The 25104-nt window shown below is 39.9% G+C and overlaps 2 protein-coding genes and 1 pseudogene across 2 annotated transcripts; 1 reads left to right on the top strand and 2 right to left on the bottom strand.

Annotated features, from left to right (window-relative positions):
• The first annotated feature begins 584 nt into the window (after positions 1-584).
• Positions 585-3841, top strand: arpin (actin related protein 2/3 complex inhibitor). The gene is made up of 6 exons (XM_029757687.1): positions 585-883; positions 1147-1222; positions 2437-2569; positions 2811-3017; positions 3137-3300; positions 3469-3841. The coding sequence occupies exons 1-6, from the start codon at positions 792-794 to the stop codon at positions 3475-3477; spliced, it is 681 nt and encodes a 226-aa protein (XP_029613547.1). The 5' UTR covers positions 585-791; the 3' UTR covers positions 3478-3841.
• A 304-nt stretch (positions 3842-4145) lies between these two features.
• On the bottom strand, positions 4146-20088 carry anpeplb (alanyl (membrane) aminopeptidase-like b). Its single transcript, XM_029757686.1, has 21 exons — positions 19399-20088; positions 19252-19290; positions 17814-17956; positions 16589-16731; positions 16142-16268; positions 15734-15888; positions 15486-15599; positions 15217-15360; positions 15010-15075; positions 14735-14800; positions 14441-14589; positions 13930-14015; positions 8913-9046; positions 8468-8523; positions 6489-6636; positions 6290-6369; positions 6092-6202; positions 5681-5848; positions 5447-5587; positions 5000-5081; positions 4146-4781 (listed from the first exon to the last, which is right to left on the bottom strand). Exons 1-21 carry the CDS (start codon positions 19986-19988, stop codon positions 4620-4622), a joined length of 2904 nt encoding a protein of 967 aa, XP_029613546.1. The 5' UTR covers positions 19989-20088; the 3' UTR covers positions 4146-4619.
• A 1934-nt stretch (positions 20089-22022) lies between these two features.
• Positions 22023-23223, bottom strand: LOC115196666 (uncharacterized; annotated as a pseudogene).
• Between the last annotated feature and the right edge of the window lie 1881 nt (positions 23224-25104).

Raw genomic sequence — 25104 nt, forward strand, 5'->3', positions numbered from 1 at the left:
ACCCCACAAACCAACTGTGACCTTCTCTTATGAAGGCCAGACGTAAGAGATAGAACAATGGCTAAACCTGGTCTTAACTTCCAATGCTCCATCCCATTAATACACACACAGGTAAACATTTTTAAAAATAGGATACATGAGAAAGAAAGAAAAATACACAGGGGGCACATGCAGAATGCTTAGCAGAACAACTCCAGGCCTACTGCGTAAGAAAACATTAGTGGTGGAGAGTCCTGGACCTAGGAGAGGTAGTAGGCTGCTGCCCATCAGAGGAGGCTGGTGGGAGGAGCTATGGGAGGATGGACTCATTGTGATGGCTGGAATGGAATAAATGGAAAGGTATCAAACACATGATACATATGGAAACCACATGTTTGACTCCATTCCATTAATTCCAATCCAGCCATTACAATAAGCCCTTCCTCCTATAGCTCCTCCCACCAGCCTCCTCTCCTGCCCATTCACATCGTCATAGACCGTTATGGGTCAGCCTATTGGAATCAGAGCCAATGGTCCAATACCAAACAGTATAATTTAATTTCACTATCAAACATTTATACTCCTGTTTTTTCTGATCTGATTGATGTTTTACTCACCTGATTTACTCAGTGCTGTTGGCCGTTTATTCCAGTGGTATGCCGTTTACATCATTTCGGGACACACCGACTTTCAAAACGAGCACAACAAAACTTTTTCCCCATTTGACGTAGAATCAGGAAGTCACGGGATAGTTTTGCTTCGGGTTTTCGAGTATCAAAACAGTGTGATTGTTGCTTTCTCTAGAGTAAAAAATGAGCCGAATTTATAACAATACGTCCTTGCAGAATAAACCTGTTCATAATGAAAAGATTGAGCACGCGTGGGCCCCCTCCTCATATCAGAGGTATGATGCTGTGATGCAGATTAAAGCTATTACGCTGCCTGCAGAGAATGTGTGTAATTCTGCATAAAGATAAACTATAATACTGCATAGAGATACAATATAATACTTAAATATGCCTAATGTTATATTAAATGCAATAGATGGCTCTGTGAGTGTGTGTGTGAGAGCGAGAGAGAGAGAGAGAAAGAAGAACTCGTGCATATAGGCTAAACTACAGTCCTGAAAAATGGTTTACTGGAGCCTACAATCCTTTTCTCCCACAGTGGTCTAGGTGTCATATTAGAGGGAAAGTTGGTTGATGTCTCACGCCATATTATCACTGACGTCAACAATCAGAAGGTAAACTGACATCATGGAATAACCTCTTCAATCAAATATGATTAGGCTATTTGATTGTTATTAGGCTATTTTATTTATATTTTATTTATATTATATCATTGTTCTTCTCTGCCTAAAGTTGTTCAACTGCAGGCTAGTTGTACTAAAATGAAAGTGATGACCACATGAGGAACTAGGCCTACTTGGTTTTCTAGGACTCCTAATTTAAACAATCTAGATTACCACATGTTGTGCTGTATTGGCAGGACCGTTTCCATGTCCTATACAGATTACCACATGTTGTGCTGTATTGGCAGGACCGTTTCCATGTCCTATACAGATTACCACATGTTGTGCTGTATTGGCAGGACCGTTTCCATGTCCTATACAGATTACCACATGTTGTGCTGTATTGGCAGGACCGTTTCTATGTCCTATACAGATTGCCACATGTTGTGCTGTATTGGCAGGACCGTTTCCATGTCCTATACAGATTACCACATGTTGTGCTGTATTGGCAGGACCGTTTCCATGTCCTATACAGATTACCACATGTTGTGCTGTATTGGCAGGACCGTTTCCATGTCCTATACAGATTGCCACATGTTGTGCTGTATTGGCAGGACCGTTTCTATGTCCTATACAGATTGCCACATGTTGTGCTGTATTGGCAGGACCGTTTCCATGTCCTATACAGATTACCACATGTTGTGCTGTATTGGCAGGACTGTTTCTATGTCCTATACAGATTACCACATGTTGTGCTGTATTGGCAGGACCGTTTCTATGTCCTATACAGATTGCCACATGTTGTGCTGTATTGGCAGGACCGTTTCTATGTCCTATACAGATTGCCACATGTTGTGCTGTATTGGCAGGACCGTTTCTATGTCCTATACAGATTACCACATGATGTGCTGTATTGGCAGGACCGTTTCTATGTCCCATACAGATTGCCACATGTTGTGCTGTATTGGCAGGACCTTTTCTATGTCCTATACAGATTGCCATATGTTGTGCTGTATTGGCAGGACCGTTTCTATGTCCTATTCAGATTGCCACATGTTGTGCTGTATTGGCAGGACCGTTTCTATGTCCTATACAGATTGCCACATGTTGTGCTGTATTGGCAGGACCGTTTCTATGTCCTATACAGATTGCCACATGTTGTGCTGTATTGGCAGGACCGTTTCTATGTCCTATACAGATTACCACATGTTATGCTGTATTGGCAGGACCGTTTCTATGTCCTATACATCAAACCTAGTCGAATCCACCGAAGGAAATTTGATGCTAAAGGAATGGAAATTGAACCAAACTTCAGTGATACCAAAAAGGTCAACACAGGTTATCTCATGTCATCATTCAGTGAGTATTGTTATCCACTTCATACAATATTGTGAATAGGCCTACAGTCTGTCAGATGATTCACAGATGATTTAGTTAGAAGATACCTTATTGGTAACACCTTACATTTACTCATCAAAGCTTGTTCAAGGACTCTCAAAATGATGTAAAAACATTAATTTACCACCATACTATATTCTTTGTAAAAACAACTCTAGTGGTGCTATCTGAACTGGTGTGTTTCTTTGTTTCTACCATGCAGAGGTGGAGGCTAAAGGAGAGACTGATTGCCTCACTGAGGTCCAGCTGGAAAACCTAGTGACCAAGGAGGATCTGGTGAAAGTGACAGGGAAACACTGTCTAAGTGGGACCTATGCTTTCTGGTACCCAGAGGGAGAGATGAGCAAGACTGAACTAGAAACAGGCCAGGACATTCGACTGAAAACCAAAGGCGATGGCCCATTTATTTGTACGTTTGATGTTCAGCAATCCCTTGAAAATTAGCCTAAACCGAAGTTTCACTCCCAGTTTGATTGTAGCTCTAGACAGGATCAGCATTATGTACTTAGTTTTGGTCTGCTCTTTCAGTTTCCTTGGCCAAAGTCGATGGAGGCACAGTGACCAAATGCAATTTTACCGGAGACAAAGAAGCAGGAGCATCTTGGACAGACAAAATAATGTCCAACAAATCCGATGCCAGCAGTGCAACGAAGTCTGAAGGCCATGGGGAGGGAGCAGATGAGGAAGAATGGGTAAGAGGATTGGGAGATTCCTGAGGCACAATTTTCTTCCCCTTGCTAGTTTTTTTAAGAACATGTAGAAAATGATCTACATACATTATAGTATTTTCTCTGTACTGTATATTATTTATGACACCGCATTTCAATTTTGAAACCCCTATCACTATGTTTCTATTTTAGGATGATTGAGGAGATGAATGGAATTGCACAGTAAAACCTCCTTATTCCTGTGTTGGTTTGGACGCCACGGTTCCACTCTCCAACATTGCTTGTGCAGCATATGCACACAGAAGAGGAAGGGGGTTGTTTCATTTTTTATTCAGCACTCCTTTTGTAATATAGAGTTCTCTACAAGAAATTGACAAATCTGGCTATTGCAGTGTATCTTCGGTATAGGGGTGTACGTGTATTGCTTTGAACCTGTCTTTGGTAAACGTCATAAATGCTTTACTTCTCTACTATCTCTCTATTGAAAATGTATCCTTGTTTGTAGGAGGGTACAAATGATATGTACTGCACATATTAACCTTGTAATAAAACAAATGGCAATTTATCTGATGGGGTTGTTCTAATGATGTGTGTCATCCAAAATGTAAACAATCAATTGGGTAAGAGTGGTCATGCAAGGGCAGAGTTATAACTCTTACTAGTAGAGTAGCCATTGTCTGCTAATCAGAATATCAGTGTGTGCAAATGTAGGCTACAGTAGGTGATTTTAAACCATGCATTCTCCCCCCCAAAATTGAAACTGTTTGGGTTACCAACATGAATGAATACATTACTTGTCTACATGTAACAAATAAACTAAATGTTTCTCAGTTTTTCTGAGCCCTTTACTGACTAATAATACACTTAGATACAATTATGTATATATTTATTGTTGAATATTCCTCACGCCTCCTGACATGATAGCCCAAACATTTACATTGATTTAAAAAAGGAAAATTTACAAAAAAGGGAAATGGCAAGATGCAATACTTTGGTACATAATACTTTTACAAATACATAAAAACATATTATTGCTATAGTTGCATGTTGTTTGATAGTCTTAACAGAATAATTGTAGTTGTCAATGAACCTGAGAAAGTACTTTCTTTGGTTTTGACTTTGTCAGTGTAAACAATATTGGCAAGTCTCAAAAATAAATGGTGGATTTGTTACTTGTTGAAATAAAACAGAATTTCCCATTGAATTAAAAGTGACGTAATTCCTTTCAAACATTGAAATATACATATTTATTTTAGAATAATATTGCATGTTGATTATATGGAACCTGTTTTGGTATGTAATTAGAATGAAATAAAATCTGTTTTTCATCCCATCAGCTCTGTTCAGCTGCTCTCACTTGATTCTTTTCTAAACCACTCCAGAACAGTCTGCTTGTTTTCCTTCACCCATTTAATGTTGGCCTGGGTTCTCTCAATGGCTTGCTCTAGGGCCCTGCTCGCAGAACCCAATTCCTCTTCATTATAGTTGCTCTGGAACTGCCTCAGCTGCACAATAACAATCAGGAAAAAGTTAGAATTAGGGCGGAAACCAGTAATTAGTGCTATGACTCAAAATTCAAATCCCACCAGTTGAACCTAGTCTCTCATCCCCAGACATTACAACTTAATCACTACATTCTATTTAGTCATTGAGGCAAAGGAGGAGAGGTTTGTGACTCAGATATTGTTGTAGGCCTGCCTGTTACCAATAGGGAGAGGCTCACCTCTTGGAGCTCAAAGTCCGTGGAAAATCTCTGCGTCACTCCCTCAATCAGGCGGCCAAATGACATGATCCCTCCTCCGTACCTGAGGAAGAGGGCAGAGGTGAGATGAGCATGTTTGCTCAGCAAGCAGTTTGATAGAAGCCAATTTAGATGACTGCCTGGCAACTCCAAACAAATGGAAGATAAATTAGAGCAGAGGTGATTTCCTCTGATTGCCCAAGGAGACCTTAGTACCAGACATGGTTGATCGGTCTACGCCTTCCTTATTGGTATATTGCTTGAGTTTTATTTAGGTGATTTTTATGAGACACCATAAAAAAAAACAAGCTGTATAATTGCTAATAGATCATGAGTCCACTTTTTCAGTTGGAAAGGAACTTGGTTCTCTGGCTTGTTTGTCGTAACATTAACCCTATGTACAGTACTTAACAACAGAAACAAACATACTCCAAGCTGATGTATTTCCAGTTGGCGCGTACAAAATTCCAGGCTATTGCTTGCCCTGCCACATTCCTGGCTATGTAGTTGATGGTAGAAACGGCATCCATTTTTCTTATCTTGTCAGGGTTCAAAGTGTACTCAAGGTATCTGCAAGATAAGAAGGAAATGTCTGTTAAATGGTTGCACAGTAACTAAAGTTAATGTCCCAGAAGAGGGTGGTACAGAGGGAAACAATCTAACCTGTTCAGGAGCCAGATCTTCCTGGTGCATGAGAGGGCAAATCTTAATTTGTCTTTCTCCGATGCTGTGGTGGCATTCTGGAACATGCCCCAAGCGAATTCCCATTCCTTCTCTCCCCCAGCAGCTATAGCTTGGCAGTAGATGGTGGCCTTCAGGTTGGGTTGTATGCTGTGACAGAGGGGATAATCATAGAGAAACAGTATCTGTTCATTAAAGTTAAAAGGATCAATACACTCAATATATCAAAAATAGCATATAACATTCTGGTATTATGTTATTGAATCAATATCATGCATATTACAGGTTATAAATGTGTTATGTTTTATGAATGATATGACTACCCCATTCAACTGTGGAATACAGTGCTAAGTGCATCTGGCTATGTTGGTTTGATGAAACTCAATTCCTTACGGATTGCTAGTTTTGTTTGTCATCCAGTTGTCAAATAGCTTTTTTGTCATTTTTTGGCAGTCTTCAATGTCATTGCTGCATGCGACTGAGATGGCGTTAATCTGGTTGTACCTGGGAACAAATAATATCATACTTACAGAGAGGAAATGTTCATGGGAATGCAATATCAGATGATTATGGGAGAAGAAAAAATCTCACTGTTCAGAATGATCATCGGGGACTGTAGTGAAATTTTCAAAATGTTGATATAGGCCACCAACTTGCTTTCGCATGTATGCCTGGGAAAAGCATGGGAAAAATTCTATTACACTCTTATTTGTCACTCAACTGTGTAGTAATACAGTTTCCTATGATAACAGGGTGCTTTAATGTACAGTATCTGTATTTGAGTACTGACCTGCATTGGGCCATAGACCTCGGAGCGATCAAACATGAGAATGAAATAGTCCAGGTTTCTCAGGGCTGATTCCCATGGTATGTACTCTGTGTCATTCCGGAGGTACTTGGTAGTTCTCAGAGCCAGTGTCACATTAATATGTTTGGCCCTAGATAAACATTTAATACATCATATACAGTTGAAGTCGGAAGATTACATACACTTAGGTTGGAGTCATTAAAACTCGTTTTTCAACCACTCCACAAATTTCTTGTTAACAAACTATAGTTTTGGCAAGTCGGTTAGGACATCTACTTTGTGCATGACACAAGTAATTTTTCAACAATTGTTTACAGACAGATTATTTCACTTATAATTCACTGTATCACAATTCCAGTGGGTCAGAAGTTTACATACACTAAATTGACTGCGCATTTAAACAGCTTGGAAATTCCAGAAAATTATGTCATGGCTTTAGAAACTTCTGACACTAAATTGACTGCGCATTTAAACAGCTTGGAAATTCCAGAAAATTATGTCATGGCTTTAGAAGCTTCTGACAGGCTAATTGACATCATTTGAGTCAATTGGAGGTGTACCTGTGGATGTATTTCAAGGCCTACCTTCAAACTCAGTGCCTCTTTGCGTGACATTATGGGAAAATCAAAAGAACTCAGCCCAAAAAATTGTAGATCTCCACAAGTCTGGTTCATCCTTGGGAGCAATTTCCAAACGCCTGAAGGTACCACGTTCATCTGTACAAAAAAATTGTACGCAAGTATAAACACCATGGGACCACGCAGCCGTCATACCGCTCAGGAAGGAGACGCATTCTGTCTCCTAGAGATGAACGTACTTTGGTGCGAAAAGTGCGAATCAATCCCAGAACAACAGCAAAGGACCTTGTGAAGATGCTGGAGGAAACAGGTACAAACGTATCTATATCCACAGTAAAACGAGTCCTATATCGACATAACCTGAAAGGCCGCTCAGCAAGGAAGAAGCCACTGCTCAAAAACCGCCATAAAAAACAGACTACGGTTGGCAACTGCACATGGGGACAAAGATCGTTCTTTTTGGAGACATGTCCTCTGGTCTGATGAAACAAAAGTAGAACTGTTTGGCCATAATGACCATCATTATGTTTGGAGGAAAAAGGGGGAGGCTTGCAAGCCGAAGAACACCATCCCAACCGTGAAGCACAGGGGTGGCAGCATCATGTTGTGGGTGTGCTTTGCTGCAGGAAGGACTGGTGCACTTTACAAAATAGATGGCATCATGAGGGAGGAAAATTATGTGGATATATTGTAGCAACATCTCAAGACATCAGTCAGGAAGTTAAAGCTTGGTCGCAAATGGGTCTTCCAAATGGACAATGACCCCAAGCGTACTTCCAAAGTTGTGGCAAAAGGGCTTAAGGACAACAAAGTCAAGGTATTGGAGTGGCCATCACAAAGCCCTGACCTCAATCCCATAGAAAATGTGTTGGCAGAACTGAAAAAGTGTGTGCGAGCAAGGAGGCCTAGAAACTTGACTCAGTTACACCAGCTCTGTCAGGAGGAATGGGCCAAAATTCACCCAACTTATTGTGGAAAGCTTGTGGACGGCTACCCGAAACGTTTGACCCAAGTTAAACAATTTAAAGGCAATGCTACCAAATACTTATTTAGTGCATGTAAACTTCTGACCCACTGGGAATGTGATGAAAGAAATAAAAGCTGAAATAAATCATTCTCTCTACTATTATTCTGACATTTCACATTCTTAAAATAAAGTGGTGATCCTAACTGACCTAAGACAGGGAATTTTTACTAGGATTAAATGTCAGGAATTGTGAAAAACTGAGTTTAAATGTATTTGGCTAAGGTGTATGTAAACTTCTGACTTCAACTGTAAGAAGACCTTAGCAGTCCAAAGAGGATATTAATTGCATCATGAAAGCATGATTTCCATAAGATTTCAAACCATGAAAATGCAATCCCTGTAATGTGTAAGACTACCTTGCCAGGTTGAACGCATCATCAATAAGCTGTCCCCGGTTGATGAGTGGAATTTCCTGTGAATAAATCAAATGAATTCTAATTATTAAAGCAAACTACACAAGGGAGCTAGCATATTATCTTATTTGACTTATTAAGGGTCATGCTCCATGGTCTGTGACAAGGGGTTTCAAATAGCTGATGCATGCCAGGTGTCCGGCATTCTTCAATGTACTCACAAGAATGTACTTACAAAAACCTTGTCCAGAACATTCTCTCCAAATATTTCTTACCATAACAAAATATCACCTAGTCTCCTTAGAAAATGCTACATTGTTTATTCTGTCAAAGACAGTTCATGATTGTACACAAGTGCAGCCTTCTAAGCACCTGCAATAATGTGCTGTTTTGTGTCTGACTAGGACTGTATGAACAATACTGTTCCACACAAATGAGGAAGACTTACATGAATATTTGTTTCCAGCTGAGAGAGCAGTCTATCCCAATTTGCTGGATCGTAGTTGACTCTGAAATATCCCATACAGTTTATGTTGGCAAGCACCCACTTGCCATCTTCAGACTTGAACGCTGACTTCCGCTCTGTTGAGCAAATACAGAACATGAAAGTAACATTTTGCCTCAATTAGGTTTTTATTGACAGAACTACTGACTAGCACAATTTAATTAGTTGGGTTTGCTGTTATCATACAGTATACAGCAGTGTTGTGCTCGAGGCCACCTAAAGGGAGACCAATTCAAGACCGAGATGAGGGGGCCGAGACTGAGTCAAGACCAAGGCGAGGGGGTCAAGAACGAGTCAAGACCAAGGCGAGGGGGCCGAGATCGAATCAAGACCAAGGCGAGGGGGCCGAGACTGAGTCAAGAACGAGGCGAGGGGGCTGAGACCGAGTTAAGACCGAGACCAAATCAATGCGAGTCCAATTTAAGGACATGATTGTAATTGTTTCAAATCACCTCCATAATAAGAGTCAGAATTCCTAGTATTTCAGTGTTCATATTTCAGAAGAACATATGGATTTTTTTGACATTCAGAATGGTGAAAAAATGCAAGCAGATGGAAAATAGAGAGCCACTCTACAAACGATCACTAACCCAAACGGGTCTCTAAATAATAGATAAAAATACTAAATATGTAACAACTTCCTCGTTCTACCCTACCAGTGGCGACCTGTCAATCAGCCCCACATTTTTAGCACAAAAAAATCTATATATAAAATATATTAGCCTGTTTTGCGTGTTATTTTGGAATTAATTCGTGTCACATATCAGTTTGCAAACAATGTAAAAAAAAAAAAATATATCATTGAGTTAATAAAGCTGCATACAAACATGGCCTCTTTTTTGTTTTCTTGAGTAAGGCAGCTCCAAAATGCAGGTGTTTCAGCCTAGCTCAGTGCTTTCTGTGATGGTGGGGAAAGCCAGCAGAAAATATGGAGCATTGCGCCGTGATTGGCTCAGTGTTCTGTCACTCATTGGAACAATACGTCACTGCCAAGTCTAAGGGTATAGCTAGAAAATCCAAGTCCCTTGGGTGCTGCCATAGAGTTACATTAAAAGTGCCCATCCAAGATGGCTCAAGATCATCGAACACAGAAAAAAGGATGTCAAATCACATTATGTCTACAGTAGCTTTGATTGGACTGATCGTGTCAAAATCATACTTTCAAAACCTTAGCTAGCAGTCATCATCATGAATCAAGTCGACAACCTACTGGCAAATCCTTTCAATCGTTGTCATATGAAGATAAATAATGAAGAGAAATTATAGATAAAACGTATCGGTGCTCATCAGCCATTGCACATAAACATTACACAACAAGTTGGAAATCGCAAATTCAACAGTGAGTGGTTTGGAAGGAATCAGTGACAGTAGCTGTGTGGTCCCAAAATCTGGGTCTCTTTTCCAAGTTTGAAATTATAAATATTCAACATTGGCCATGCTGTCAATGAAGCATGATTTGTGCCACGCTCAAAACAACTGTTAACTCGGAACTGTGAAAACTTGACTTCAGTGTGTTCAAGACAACTGGGAAGTCAGGAATAAACGAGCTCCGACTGGGAAAATACATTTTGAACAGTCATCCAACTCGGAATTGTAAATCTGGCCTCTTTCTAGAGCTACGACCTGAAGATCAATGACGTCATCATGATTTGACCTTGTTTTCTTCAGAGTTCCTAGTTGTTTTGAAAGCACCATAAATCTAGAGAATGCCAGACTTTGATGACAAAATTTGCCCATGAAGGACTGCCATGCCACCTTCCTGTTCAAGTGAGCATAGCACAACAAGGTGAGTCCAAAAATGTATTGTATGCTGCTGCATAAATTCTGTAATATGCCAGGGAGATATGTATACCGTAACTAACAAAGTAATACTAAGTGTATGCTGTGAAGTAAGATGTTAGTAGCCCATGTGCCTCGCCCTAATAATTTGGTCTATTTACCCCTCTTAATTTCACCTACTGTTCTGACTTGGTGGTGCACATGTAGTCTATAACCTGTTTTAGAGAAATGCAATCATCAAATATTGTAAGAGCTTTCATTGTCTGCTTATATGCCCCCTTTATTTATCCAACGGTTCTGACTTGGTGTACAGGGAGAACACTGTAAGAACGGCTCATGTTCTGAATTCTGTCTCTGTACATTTCAAAAGTGCTAAACAAATAGTTATATTAACTACGTCAGTCCTAGCTCGCTCTTTAATGTCTTAATCTAAAATACGGATTGCCCTCTTATCCGCTTCTCATCCCCTTGCGCCATAGTTTGTACCGCTCAATTGTCATTAAAAACCACATTTGTTTAAGCAAGTCAGCCATATCAGCCATGTTTTTTTAAAGGCAGTAAATGAGGCTGAATGAACTGTTTCGCTGCCAGACAAGGCTCCGCTGATAGCCAGGTGTAGCAGTGGTAAGATGTTGGGACTGCTGTTGGGACAGCTTTATGTAGGCCCTAACAGTTTGTGGGCACCGTTTGTCACCGTTATAGTGCAATTAATGTATTGTTTAGTGTTGTGGCTTTTCTGGCATGCATCCCACTTAATATTTTTTTTTGACCCACCAAGATGTACAGTCGTGGCCAAAAGTTTTGAGAATGACAAATATTAATTTTCACAAAGTCTGCTGCCTCAGTTTGTATGATGGCAATTTGCATATACTCCAGAATGTTATGAAGAGTGATCAGATGAATTGCAATTAATTGCAAAGTCCCTCTTTGCCATGCAAATGAACTGAATCCCCCAAAAACATTGTCACTGCATTTCAGCCGTGCCACAAAAGTACCAGCTGACATCATGTCAGTGATTCTCTCATTAACACAGGTGTGAGTGTTGACGAGGACAAGGCTGGAGATAACTCTGTCATGCTGATTGGGTTCGAATAACAGACTGGAAGCTTCAAAAGGAGGGTGGTGCTTGGAATCATTGTTCTTCCTCTGTCAACCATGGTTACCTGCAAGGAAACACATGCCGTCATCATTGCTTTGCACAAAAAGGGCTTCACAGGCAAGGATATTGCTGCCAGCACGACTGCAACTAAATCAACCATTTATCGGATCCTCAAGAACTTCACGGAGAGCGGTTCAATTGTTGTGAAGAAGGCTTCAGGGCGCCCAAGAAAGTCCAGCAAGCGCCAGGACCGTCTCCTAAAGTTGATTCAGCTGCAGGATCGGGGCACCACCAGTACAGAGCTTGTTCAGGAATGGCAGCGGGCAGGTGTGAGTGCATCTGCACGTACAGTGAGACGAAGACTTTTGGAGGATGGCCTGGTGTCAAGAAGGCCAGCAAAGAAGCCACTTCTCTCCAGGGAAAACATCAGGGACAGACTGATATTCTGCAAAAGGTACAGGGATTGGACTGCTGAGGACTAGGGTAAAGTCATTTTCTCTGATGAATCCCCTTTCCGATTGTTTGGGGCAACCGGAAAAAAGCTTGTCCAGAGAAGACAAGGTGAGCGCGACCATTAGTCCTGTGTCATACCAACAGTAAAGCATCCTGAGAACATTCATGTGTGGGGTTGCTTCTCAGCCAAGGGAGTGGGCTCACTCACAATTTTGCCTAAGAACACAGCCATGAATAAAGAATGGTACCAACACATCCTCCGAGAGCAACTTCTCCCAACCATCCAGGAACAGTTTGGTGACGAACAATGCCTTTTCCAGCATGATGGAGCACCTTGCCATAAGGCAAAAGTGATAACTAAGCGGCTCGGAGAACAAAACATTGATATTTTGGGTCCATGGCCAGGAAACTCCCCAGACCTTAATCCCATTGAGAACTTGTGGTCAATCCTGAAGAGGCGGGTGGACAAACAAAAACCCACAAATTGTGACAAACTCCAAGCATTGATTATGCAAGAATGGGCTGCCATCAGTCAGGATGTGGCCCAGAAGTTAATTGACAGCATGCCAGGGCGGATTGCAGAGGTCTTGAAAAAGAAGGGTCAACACTGCAAGTATTGACTCTTTGCATCAACTTCATGTAATTGTCAATAAAAGCCACTGACACTTATGAAATCCTTGTAATCATACTTCAGTATTCCATAGTAACATCTGACAAAAATATCTAAAGACACTGAATCAGCATACTTTGTGATAATTAATATTTGTGTCATTCTCAAAACTTTTGGCAATGACTGTACATGCTAAAATCGCTACTGGCCCTTACTAATAGTTATCCCATACCTCCCTACTAGCTGCGCAGGTGACTTTTATTGTAATGAATCTTGTCCTGGAGGCAGAGCTAAGCGATTTCCACTAGATTGGCCAGTGGCAAAGTAAAAATTGTCTTTATATACAAAAAATTCATGAAAACAAACATTTGATTTTTGGTCTTTATTTAAGATCAGTGTTAGGCATAATGTTATAAGCGTGGTTAGGTTTCAAATCAGATTGTATGACTGTGCCAGCTATTGACTACCCTGCAGAGCTTCGTCCAGTACATGAGTCATCCCAACAAATGCCAACCTGCATTAGCGGAGCAAAGAAATTCGGTCCGTGCTATAACAGAATCCTTGGGATGTCCCCGAATCCTTGGGATGTCCCACCCCCCATGTTCCAATAGGCGACGAGATATTAATGTATCATGAAAGGAGTGTGGATATTTGACCTGTGGAAGCGTTTTAATCCGTTGACTGAATGGGAGCTGAAAATTATGCGTTTTCTACTCTGCTGGTCTCGGGAAGAAATAACGAGTCCTCACGGTTCGAGACCGAGTCAAGACAAGACCGAGACACTCAATATGTGGTCTCGAGACCGGACTCGAGACCCACAACACTGGTATACAGAAGGATATTTGCCATGTTCAGTCTATCAATAATAATGGAGAATTACTGTACATAACATAGCTCATCCGATCATATCTATCAATTACCCTGGGGAAAAGGTTATTCATTAGGTGATACTAAGAAATACATATACATAAACAATTGTACATAAGTTACGTAAGTTAATTCAATGTAATATTCCTTACCTTTAGGAACAGCCAGTACTTGTGTAGCTAGTGCTGTGGGAGCTAAACCTTCCTTCATCACTTTGATTGGGACATGCCATGTAAAACTAATGAAAGAGATAAATTCATCAAAATCAATGGCATACTATTATGACCTACAGCCATTGATATTTACGTATGCGAATAAAAAGCTTCAATGTAGGCCTAATTCATTACAATGTCATCCAATTTAAAGGATAATAATATAGTAACGTCTTATTTGAAATATACATGAGAACAGCGTCATAATATTGTCATAAACATGTCATAACTGAATGTTAAGGCAGTGTCATTTTGCATGTATTAGAAACAGTTATGACAGGTGTTTGGACATATGTTGAATTTTTTTTACAATTTAAGCTACAATTTTTCAAGTTACGCAACATAAACTGGGGGGCTATATAAGCATCTAATTCTACATGCAGGAGATGATTGTTGGTTCAGGAAACCTCTTCCATTTGTTTTCTCTCTCTGTGGTGTTTCTTGGCCTTACTTGTAGTCAGATGGTTGAATAAGGAGGAAATGTTCTTGAGAAACGTCCCCAGTGGTGGTGTTGATGGTGATGACTGGGTAGCCCATTTGCATTGTCCAAGTTTCCATGACTTCAGCAACTTTAATGTGGCTGCCGTCGTTGTCCACCGCCTAGAAAGTTCTTGTCATTAGCATTTTAGACCACGTATTCATACCGCTAAAGCGTTCTATACTTTTTTACGTGCTTGAAAGCACAGCAATTCATATATGAGTTTTGTGTTAATAGGCCTAGTAAAACTACTGTATCATCTTTTACCTCTTGTAAACATTCCCACAGGTCCTTGTGTACAGCATTACTATACTGGAAAGTCTGAAGGTATTTCTGAAACAATTTGAAACAATATTATTTACACACACTCTTAAGAATTGGATACAAAAATGTAATTGATTATTGATCCACAGAAGGTTCCCATTAGTTTTGATACATCCATATGGAAAATTGCAAAAAAACAAATATACCACAAAGATGTTCCACACACTGACAATAAGTCATTCTACACCTTTAATGGACAGAGACATATTTTGACTTACTTTCAGACCATCCATAAACACCTTATCCTTCAGATAATCTGAAAGCATTCTCAGCACAGCTGCCCCCTGAAGATTGGAAAGATATGTTGCTATTCATAGAGTACATGAACTCCTTGCATCACTATATAAAACATTCCTGTACAATGTTAAACAACATTTTTTTAAATATTGTCTCTCTTCCCCCATTGGGCTCGGTCGCATCCAGACCTTGCTGTAGGTGATGGAATCAAAAAGCTCAGTGATGTCACTAGGAGTTTGAACATCGTCCTCATTAGAGCTTAGAGGATGGGATGAGGCCAACGAATCCACTTGAAATGCAGTCTGGATGTCATTTAGAACAAACAGATCTTTCTGGAAAAACAAAACATTTGAAACCTCTTCAGAGTGTGACCACAATTTGCAATCTTATGCAATAGATGCAGAACAAATATACTGAGAATGGGAAGTCAAATTATTAAATGTTGATGGGGACATACTATGTTCCATTTTGGCTCAATGTGATCCACTCCCATATAGGATATATATGTTGCAAATCCCTCATTCAGCCACAGGTCATTCCACCATTTCATTGTCACCAGGTTTCCAAACCACTGAAAAAATTATATCAGTGGTGTTACAGTAAATGCCACTACATTACAAGATCATGTTTTAATGAATTGTAGTTAACTTTACATTATACATCTTTTACTACATTTTGACATACAGTAATTATGAGTTTTCATACCTGATGGGCAAGCTCATGTGCAATAACTGTGGCAATCCACTCTTTGTTTGATGTGGACGACACCCCTTCCTCATATAGCAGAGCTGTCTCACGATATGTTATCAAGCCCCAATTCTCCATGGCACCTGCACTGAAGTCTGGTAGAGCAATCTGATCTAAAGTAGATATGAAAGAGGTTATTTTATATTGCATTAGTTGTACATAACTGTATGCTGTTTGAATACATTTCAGCTGATGATTTAATTGAATTTCACAACATTATCAGTGTTCTTCTTACAATGTTTTAGACAGGTAATTTATGGAGTAAAGAATTCAATTGATTAGATGGATTTTATCAAAATGAATCGTTGAATAGTGATGATATACACAGGCTTATTTTAGATTGTTATGGTGCAATAGTGCACATACCTAGCTTGCTCAAAGGATAAATCATGCCAAATACTTCTTTACTCTCATAGAACGCCAGTATATTTCCAGTGATATCTGCAGCATATTTTGCATGTCCAGCTTTTATGGCCTCCGGTCGAGCATATGTCTTTAACAAACCAAACAGAGAATAAAAAAGTGAGTTTTAGTATCATATCAATATGATTTGGTGAGTAAACACATCTCTACCATGAAAGTCAGCAGTGTAGTCTAAACTGAATACATATAAATAGCATGGTGGTTTGCTTGAAATCTAGCTGGAATTGACATTCATTTTTAATTTACTACAGTATCAACTTTCTTTGACATGGCCATTGAAATACAAACCTTTTCACATGGTCCTTGTTATACCTATGTTACAAAATACAAGTCATTTTGTTTATATCATGTAATACACTATTACAGCTATGATTCAACAACTATACATACCTTAATGTCAACTCTTTCATGTGTAGAAACTATGGAAGCAAAATCAGACACTGTGAAAGCTAAGAGGTATGTTGACATTTTCTTAGTCGTTTGAAAGCGAGTGACTTCCCAGGTCTCTCCATCGATATCCTCAAGGGTTGTACCTAAAAGTAATAAACAAATACTTATTGTTTACTTTGAAAGTAAGAAAGAAAATAGCTTTGTTTTGACACAATCTACAGCAAATAGTCTACTCAATGTAAGCAAAAAGAATAGGAACAGTATATGCATGCATTAGCCTCATAATTAGTGAATTAATAGCTACAGTAGGTGACACATTTTCATGGGAATATCAATCAGTGTTCTAAAACGCGCATTTTCCCACCAGTGGTGTTTCCACCAAATGGACTTGTTGAGGATAAAATACACTCAGTGATGACATAGCACACACAAACTGTACTTTTCCGCTTTAGTTTTCATGTGCCGAATAAAAATCTAAAGTCCAGTGTGTCTCCAACGCATTTTAAAAAGTCTAACGATAGCGTTATTTATGTCACAAAAACAGTTGTGTTAAATAGCAAATGTGCCTACTCTGGAACGTGCACTCTAGCCAATAGCTCGCAGATACAGTGCGGGTAGGCTGTGCGGGTAGGCTGTGCGGGTAGGCTAGTCTACATGACGAGATTATTATGGATAAGAGCAAAACTGTTTTATTTGTCAAACGGCAGTCGATCAATATGCCACCAGAATTAGAAAGGAGCATCAATATCACTGTGCACTTTCACCACCCTGTGAAGTTCCTAAGTTATTTCATCTGTAGCGTAATAAACTGTGGAGTCGTAGTGGGAGGACCACACAAGGTATCATCGCGTGACTCCCAAGTTTACTTCGATATGATGGTTATTATATCAACATTTGCGTATAATAGCTTTCCACCACTATTTCTCGCATAATACATTTTAACGAAACAAAAAGATCCCATCTTGTCTAACGTATTTAGTTTTGTCAGCATTTGTAAAGTATACAGAAAAATGTGCTGTTTCCATCAGGCCTGTCGTGGGATTTTCTGTCTGATAAGTACTTTACCTTGTTATAGTTTACAAAGTCATGCATATAAAATGATGAATTTATTAAGAAGTCATTAGTGTATGTCTATATTGTTGAATATACAGTATAGCCTACATACCGTATGAATGTAAGACAACTTTTGGCCTGTTATGACAATAGAATGAAATGTGCTTCTCACCTGTGGCTTTCCCATTTGCTAGTGCGTGCGTGCTAAACCTATGGATGATAGTGACTTTAAATTCAGCCTTCATGGCTGGCTCATCGAAACAAGGAAATACTTTCCTGGCATCTGTTGGCTGCATTTGGCTAGTAGCAATGAATCTGTGTGGAAAGTATTTGTTGAAAAACAGGATAAATATTACAATTAGAATTGAACAACAGCAATACAATACAGAAAATAGTTGCTTGTTAGTTCATTTTGATTCGATTAGCTTTTCAGTTTTTAAAGTACCCAAGCTTCCAATGTCTACAGTATGAACTGTGATGGACACTTATTGTGATAAAGTAGTGTAATTGTAAAGCCAATGAGGAAGTAACAATTTGTGTCAAATGACTGTCCTGATCTATTCAAGGAATGAGAAGCAAAGCTGTTGCTGAAGTGAACAGAGGAAAAATGTGCAACATTCTCTCAGGGGGTCTTTTTACAATAAACACTTTTAAGTGGAGCATATACTGTAAATACGAGCCAGGACTAACAACTGCTGGGTGATTTGATGTGTCAAGAAATAAGGAAACATATTCCCATTTCTAGGGACATGTATTTCCCTAGAAAACATGACACCTTGACACACATTAATATATGATCGTTACCATGCTGTAAATCAGTGACCTGCTAGTTTACAGATCACTGTGCTTGAACAGAGAGCAGACACAACGTTTCTCATGATTTTTATTCTATTGTACTCTCATGTTCCCTTAAAAAACATGATTTGCTTGCAGCTGGAGCTCCTAATTCTTATAAAGAGACAAAATGGTTTCATCAGAGGACATGGGAAAACCCATGCCTGTACAGGTATCCACTGAAGAGGCCACTTTGGGCTCTTTTTTAAGAAATTGGAATTCCATCTGCAAGCAAATCATGTTTTTTAGAGAAACGAGAGTACAATAAAGTACAAATCATGAGAAACTTTGTGTCCACACTGTTCAAGCACTGTGATCTGTAAACTAGCAGGTCACTGATTTACAGTATGGTAACGATCACATATTCATGTGTGTCAAGGTGTAATGTCCAAGTGGTTTCAGAACCATTAATACATTGAGGAAGCACTGCATATTAAAAGAGTAAGCTACTACTGCCTTACCCAACCCGTCAGGACTTAAGAGACAGAAACAGAGTAATCTTTCATACTGTAGACTCCTAGATGTAACCATAGAACAGCCTTCGCCAAGAGGTCTGGATCTAATGACACAGTAGGTCAAAAGGTCTGGACATTTTACAGGTTCAGGAGTTAAGTGTGCTTCTCTTATAATGAGTCGCTGGACAACTATTACCTGTAAATTGCCCATGTGATCATGCCTTTATCATACTGAAAGCTCTATCGTGGTGGTTGGCGATCAATCCAGTTATGTAATGCAGTTGATGTAAACATATATTATCAGATTTGTACAAGTCTTACCTTTCCTCAAGATCGAGAGTTGTTTCATTCCCTAACCCCCTGTAAATGGGTTTTCATATGAGTCAAATCTAGCATTCTTTTCATATTTCTTTGACAACAAATAATTGATATTTTTCATTTTTCAGCAGTTATCAAAGAAACACTTACGTTTTAGTGTCATCCTTTGTGCTTGGTTCTTTTTTGTATGAACTCATGTAAAAACCAGCCAGATCATTAAGGAGCTCTCCCTCAAATGCAGTAAAGAGACTGTAGTTCCCATCTTCCTCTAAAACACCTTCCAGTCGAATCTCTAAGAAGTTGCTTTCATTATTATACAGTATGGTGTTCTTAACGTTGATGGTCCTTTTATTGTCAAGATCTTTCACTGTTACATCAGTCACATTCTGTTTACTGTGAAGGAAGATCGTTTTGGTTTTCTCCACACATCTAAAATACACAGTGGAGTTTCCAGTGAAGATGAGAGATTGGTTGGTAGCGTTGGGTATAACGGTGTAGAGGTGAGGCTGTAGGACGATGTCATAGCTCTCTGGAATGAGGTTTCCAGGGAGTCTCAGGTTGGGTGGTGGTCCAGTTGGATACAGAATAGTGGCATTAGGTGTTGGTGGTGGTGTAGGATTTGTCTTGATTCTTTCGGTCTCATACACAATCATCATTGTAATTATTCCTCCAATAGATGAGACGGTCATTACCACTGTGGCTATGGCCAGAACCTTTGAGATATACACTCCTATGGCCATGTCCAGTCCTTCTGGGAGAGCCTCCCGCCTCCTGTTGTGTTGGTAAAGCTTGAAACTCAGAACTGAACTTGAAACAGAACTGAGCTGCTTTTAATTGGCTCTGTCTCCCTCTGACCTCCCATAAACATGCACACGGCTATGGGCATGTGCTAACCACTTATTGCTCATAGATTAAGCATTAACTTGCCATTGCGAGCAAAGAGTAATACTGAAGGAGGTCGATGTTCATTTAAATGAAATCAGTCATTGTTCTCCCATACATCTGGCATTGGTTATCCTCTCATACCACCAATCCTGGGTTAGGTGAACCTCAAAAGGGACTGCTTTGTCTCCCAACCATCCCAAGCCTCTCAATAAGTGCTGGGTACAAAAAGTGATACTTTATAATGCGTAAGCTCCTCTCAAAAGAAAAAATGGCATTTAAGAGCAAGAAAAAAAGCATGTTGATCCTCACGGTTCTAAGTAATGATAGAACCAGCTGTGTGGGACAGCAGCAAGAGCTGCAACCCTCTAAGTCCTGAAGAGTTCCCTACCAGTCTTCCAAACAACGTCGGAGTGTACTGGTGGGTCTGTGTCCCACCAGCACTGGATTACTATGTATTCAGGGAAAATTGGGAGCATGTGTTTGCGCGAGGAGGGTGAGTTATGGGGGAAGGGATTTTAGCATATTATTATTTGGAATACACACCCCCCCACACATTCTTTACCTCAAGAGAAAAAAAATGGAAGAAAACAAAACATTCTGGGAAATTGGGTCTGTGACAAATAGAATTACACTGTAGGAAATCTATCTGCGTGGTAAACCAAGATTCTACAAAAATAGATGTATAGGCCTACTGTATATAACGTTTATAGATTGAAGTACCTGTAGATGCTTTTATGATAGCAAATCAAAGAAAGCTTGTAAACCCAACACTATTTAGAATATTATTGATATAAACTACTTTGTTTGTATCAATACTTGAGATTGTTTTCCTCCTTTCCCTGACCAAATACATCCAAGCATGACAATACCTTGCCAAACATTATGGTACGCGTTTACAATGGTTTCCAGTAGTAATTCATGTTTGTATCTAGTCATGGTAGAAAGTTTAATGTGCTTGATTCAGAGAAACAACTTCCTGCTTTTTTTTTTACCAGTTCCTGATCATTGCATAGAATAAAACAAAGAAAGTGAAAAGGTTCCCAAGTTTACCATTAATATATTCTTTGCATTCTGCATTTTAAAAGTTCAAATACTGTATTTGGACACCCCCTTATTCAGTGTTGTCTTACTGTGAACAAGGTGTCTTATGTTAAGCTGTGAGAAACATTGCCATTAGGTATTTTATTTCCCATGACAGGAAAGGCTCACTTTCAACTAACCAACCCTACATTAATTAATGGTCCTCCTTTAAGTAGAATATCCCTAGGCACATATGCAATCACACATACGGTAAATGATATTCCCTCCACCCCTTTAAATTACAAACAATAGAGCAGAAAACACTGTACATGGGTCCTTTATTGGATCCATATTCTAAAATCACAGCAAAGGAGTTTTATATCAACAAAACAATGGTAAAAAGGAAATGTCAGCATACAATTCAATGACTTGTTGGAACGTCATTAGCCCTCAGTAAATAGGCTTAACAACATTTCTGGTTACAACCTGATTAACGAGAGCACAGGCATTACTCATTGGCCTTAGATTATGTTTTACAAGTGCAGCTGGAAATACAGGCAAATTGCACCTTTTAAGATAAATCTTTAGGGTTAAATGAAAACATTAAGGATAAGGTCGTCTCATGGTTAAGGGAGGCACTGCAGCATCACTAATTCCATTCTTGAAATAATTCATATTTGTATTTACAGTACTCTGCACGTTACCTAAAAAAAATATACTTGACAACATACACCGAGTATACAAAACATTAAGGACACCTGTTCCTTCCTTGACATAGAATGAGCAGGTGAATCCAGGTGAAAGCTATGATCCCTTATTGATGTCACTTGTTAAATACGGATTTTTAAATAAGGATCAAAAATTAAATGCACCATAATTTGGTGCAATGGAATGGTGAGGGAATGAGCTAAAATGTTCCAGCTAACATTGGATTGGAGCCTGAGCATTTCGTTTACCAGAGCCAACTGTCCAGGTGTTGGAGGCAATAGCAGGACTGCTGGAGGATAGATGACAGTTCTCTGGAACTCTGCCCTCTCCAATCAGGAAGCAGTCGCTCATTGTTGAGAGCTTGTAGCTTGGTGGTCCCCTCTCTTAGGACCTGGTACAGACAGGGCCACCTGCTCTGTATCCTAAGCCTGGTTTGATGGTCTAAAGTAATGCCACGGGCAATCTTTTTGGCCCTTAGCTCCCGTAATGCTGGCAGATTAAGACGGGAGAAGACTAGACCATGACTAGGTGATACATCCAGGAACTCTAGAGACATGGACTCCAGCATGTAAGATATGCCAAGGTTTCTGAGCGGCACAAAGATATGCAATGTCAGGGACTTAAGGTTGGGCAGTGACTTGGTCAGGGTCTGCAAAGTGCTTGGGCTCATCCCTTTGAAGACCCAAAAGTACTTGAGTTCAAGGACACGGAGGTGCTGGAACTGAGTGAGGAGTGACACTGATGTCTCAAACCAGTCAAAGTGCAGGCACATCTAGGTGATCTGAGGGCAACTGTGGGACAGTTTGTCCAGTAGTACCTGAAAGTTAGTGAACTGGTCCATCTTGATCTTGGTAATGTTGTTGTGGTGGGAAATGGAGCCAACCCGCAGGTCCAATGGCTCCAGTAGTGCAAATGTCTAGTTCAATTCCAGTTGGCTGAGATCCCTGCTGTGGACATTTTATAGAAGGTCAGAGAGAAGCTCCCACCACTTGTTGCACTGGTCCCCCAGGTCAAAGCTGGCTTTTAGGGTGAGCAGGCTTGCACCATGGGATACGAGGTGGTGGGTGTAGTGGTGAACCCATGCCTTCCAAAGCTCAAACTCTCTGTTGGACACCAGCAGTCCTTCCTGTCCAAGGTTGAGCACTCCATGGCGAGAAAAGTCTGCCACTCTCCAAAGCTTCTCTGATCGCACAAGGCAACTCCAACTGAAGCATACAAGCGCAGAACTGGACTTGTCAACCTCAGGAAGGAAAGCACACGGAGCTGGCATTCCACCGGCAGAAGATTGAAAGGGAAGAAGTCGTCCCCTGCTTTGGCCATTCTTCTTCTACTGACAGGGACAAGCTTCTTCCTTGGGGACATGGTGTTCACTGGTGAAGGTCAAAATCTACGCAATAAATATTCTAGTCCGGTTCTTCTCAGAGCGGAGAAAGGGAATCAAATGTTTGTCAGCAATCATCTATAGTATACTAACTATTGTAACTATAACATTAGTCTTAACTTAACAATTCAAATAAAATGTTATTTGCCACATCCACATGGTTAGCTGATGTTAATGCAAGTGTAATGAAATGCTTGTGCTTCTAGTTCCGACAGTGCAGTAATATCTAACAAGTAATCAAACAATTCCCCAACAACTACCTAATACACACAAATCTAAAAGGGGTGAATGAGAATATGTACATGTATGTATATTGAAGAGTGATGGCCGAGCGGCATAGGCAAGGTGCAATAGATGGCATAAAATAACAGTATATACATGTGATATGAGTAACGTAAGATATGTAGACATTATTAAAGAGGCATTATTTAGAGTGGCATTGTTTAAAGTGTCCAGTGATCCATTTATTAAAGTGTCCAGTGATTGGGTCTCAATGTAGGCAGCAGCCTCTCTGACTTATTGATTGCTGTTTAGCAGTCTGATGGCCTTGAGATAGAAGATGTTTTTCAGTCTCTCGGTCCCAGCTTTGATGCACCTGTACTGACCTCGCCTTCTGGATGGTAGCGGTGTGAACAGGCAGTGGCTCGGGTGGTTGATGTTCTTGATGATCTGTAGAAGTGTCCGGTTACTGGGTTCATAGGTTCTATGTCTTCATGGAATAAAAGTCAGATTCCAGCGTTTGCGAAATAGTACATCCTAGCTAACCGGCAGCACGAGAGCTTGTATAAAAGTAGTAAGTTAGCTAGATAGCTTGAGAAAAACACCAACGTAAATGCCTGAGCTTGTCATCGATGTGGCAACGAAAGAATGGAACAAATACGTTTTTACCTGCTCGAAATCTAACGTTATATAGCTAGCTAACAACTGGTGTGTTGTATTGAACCGCTTGTTAGCTAGCATTATTTAATCATGTAACTTAGCTAGCTATCTTGAAATTGTATGCAAAAAGAGACTTAGCTAGCTATTAATGCTAACGTTAAAGAGCAACCTTGGTAGTTTTTCTTGGTAGCTAGTTAATTATATTAAATTACATAGGCTGCCGATATCAAATGTCTAATTATAAGACCAATTGGATAACAGCTAAGTCAAACACAGTAGTTAGTTAGATACAGTAGCTAGCTGTTTGAAAACTGTGGATGAGTTGGGTCAGGGCTAAAAGGGATACCAATTTTGTAAAAGTTACGTCATAGTCCCGTTCACTACAACGAGAATGCGTTTTACACAGTGTCGAGTTCTACCGCAGACTGGACTTGATTTCCATTAGCACTTGCTGGCTAGCTGAACCACTGGGGAAAAGCTAGCTACAATTCGGCAATAAATACCATTCTACAGAGCATTACATGATGTAAATACAAACATGAATTTCGCTATCAGCTAGTAATGTTGCCCTAGTAGAACTTAAGAGGACAACTGCTAGAGATCCGTGTATGGAGGTTCTGAGTAGTGCTGTTTTTCTGTTTTACTTGACAATTAATTATTGCACCCACGTGGTGTCCCAGCTCTACGGGTTATTTATTTTCATACTAACTGCCCACCAGACTACAGAAACTATAGCAATGGAACTGAAGTAATGGAATAGCAATAAGTATAATGTTAGCAATGTGAATATATATTTTTTATTTAATTAGGCAAGTCAGTTAAGAACAAATAATTATTTACAATGATTGGCCTAGCAGGGAAGAGTAGGTTAACTGCATTATAGCGGAACAGATTTTTACCTTGTCAGCTCAGGGATTCAATCCAGCAACCTTTTGGTTACTCGCCCAACGCTCTAACCACTAGGCTACCTGCTTCCACGAGAT

The sequence above is a fragment of the Salmo trutta genome, chromosome 7 (genome assembly GCF_901001165.1).
Source record: "Salmo trutta chromosome 7, fSalTru1.1, whole genome shotgun sequence".
Taxonomy (NCBI): domain Eukaryota; kingdom Metazoa; phylum Chordata; class Actinopteri; order Salmoniformes; family Salmonidae; genus Salmo; species Salmo trutta.

Excerpts from the sequence above, each read along its gene's own strand:
- arpin (XM_029757687.1), top strand. The coding sequence starts at position 792 with ATGAGCCGAATTTATAACAATACGTCCTTGCAGAATAAACCTGTTCAT. Across the intron at positions 2,570-2,810 it reads TTATCTCATGTCATCATTCA|AGGTGGAGGCTAAAGGAGAG; the intron begins GTGAGTATTGTT and ends TCTACCATGCAG. Across the intron at positions 3,018-3,136 it reads AGGCGATGGCCCATTTATTT|TTTCCTTGGCCAAAGTCGAT; the intron begins GTACGTTTGATG and ends CTGCTCTTTCAG.
- anpeplb (XM_029757686.1), bottom strand. The coding sequence starts at position 19,988 with ATGGCCATAGGAGTGTATATCTCAAAGGTTCTGGCCATAGCCACAGTG. Across the intron at positions 14,801-15,009 it reads TGTTTATGGATGGTCTGAAA|AAATACCTTCAGACTTTCCA; the intron begins GTAAGTCAAAAT and ends AAATTGTTTCAG. Across the intron at positions 14,590-14,734 it reads TGTGGGAATGTTTACAAGAG|GCGGTGGACAACGACGGCAG; the intron begins GTAAAAGATGAT and ends AGAACTTTCTAG.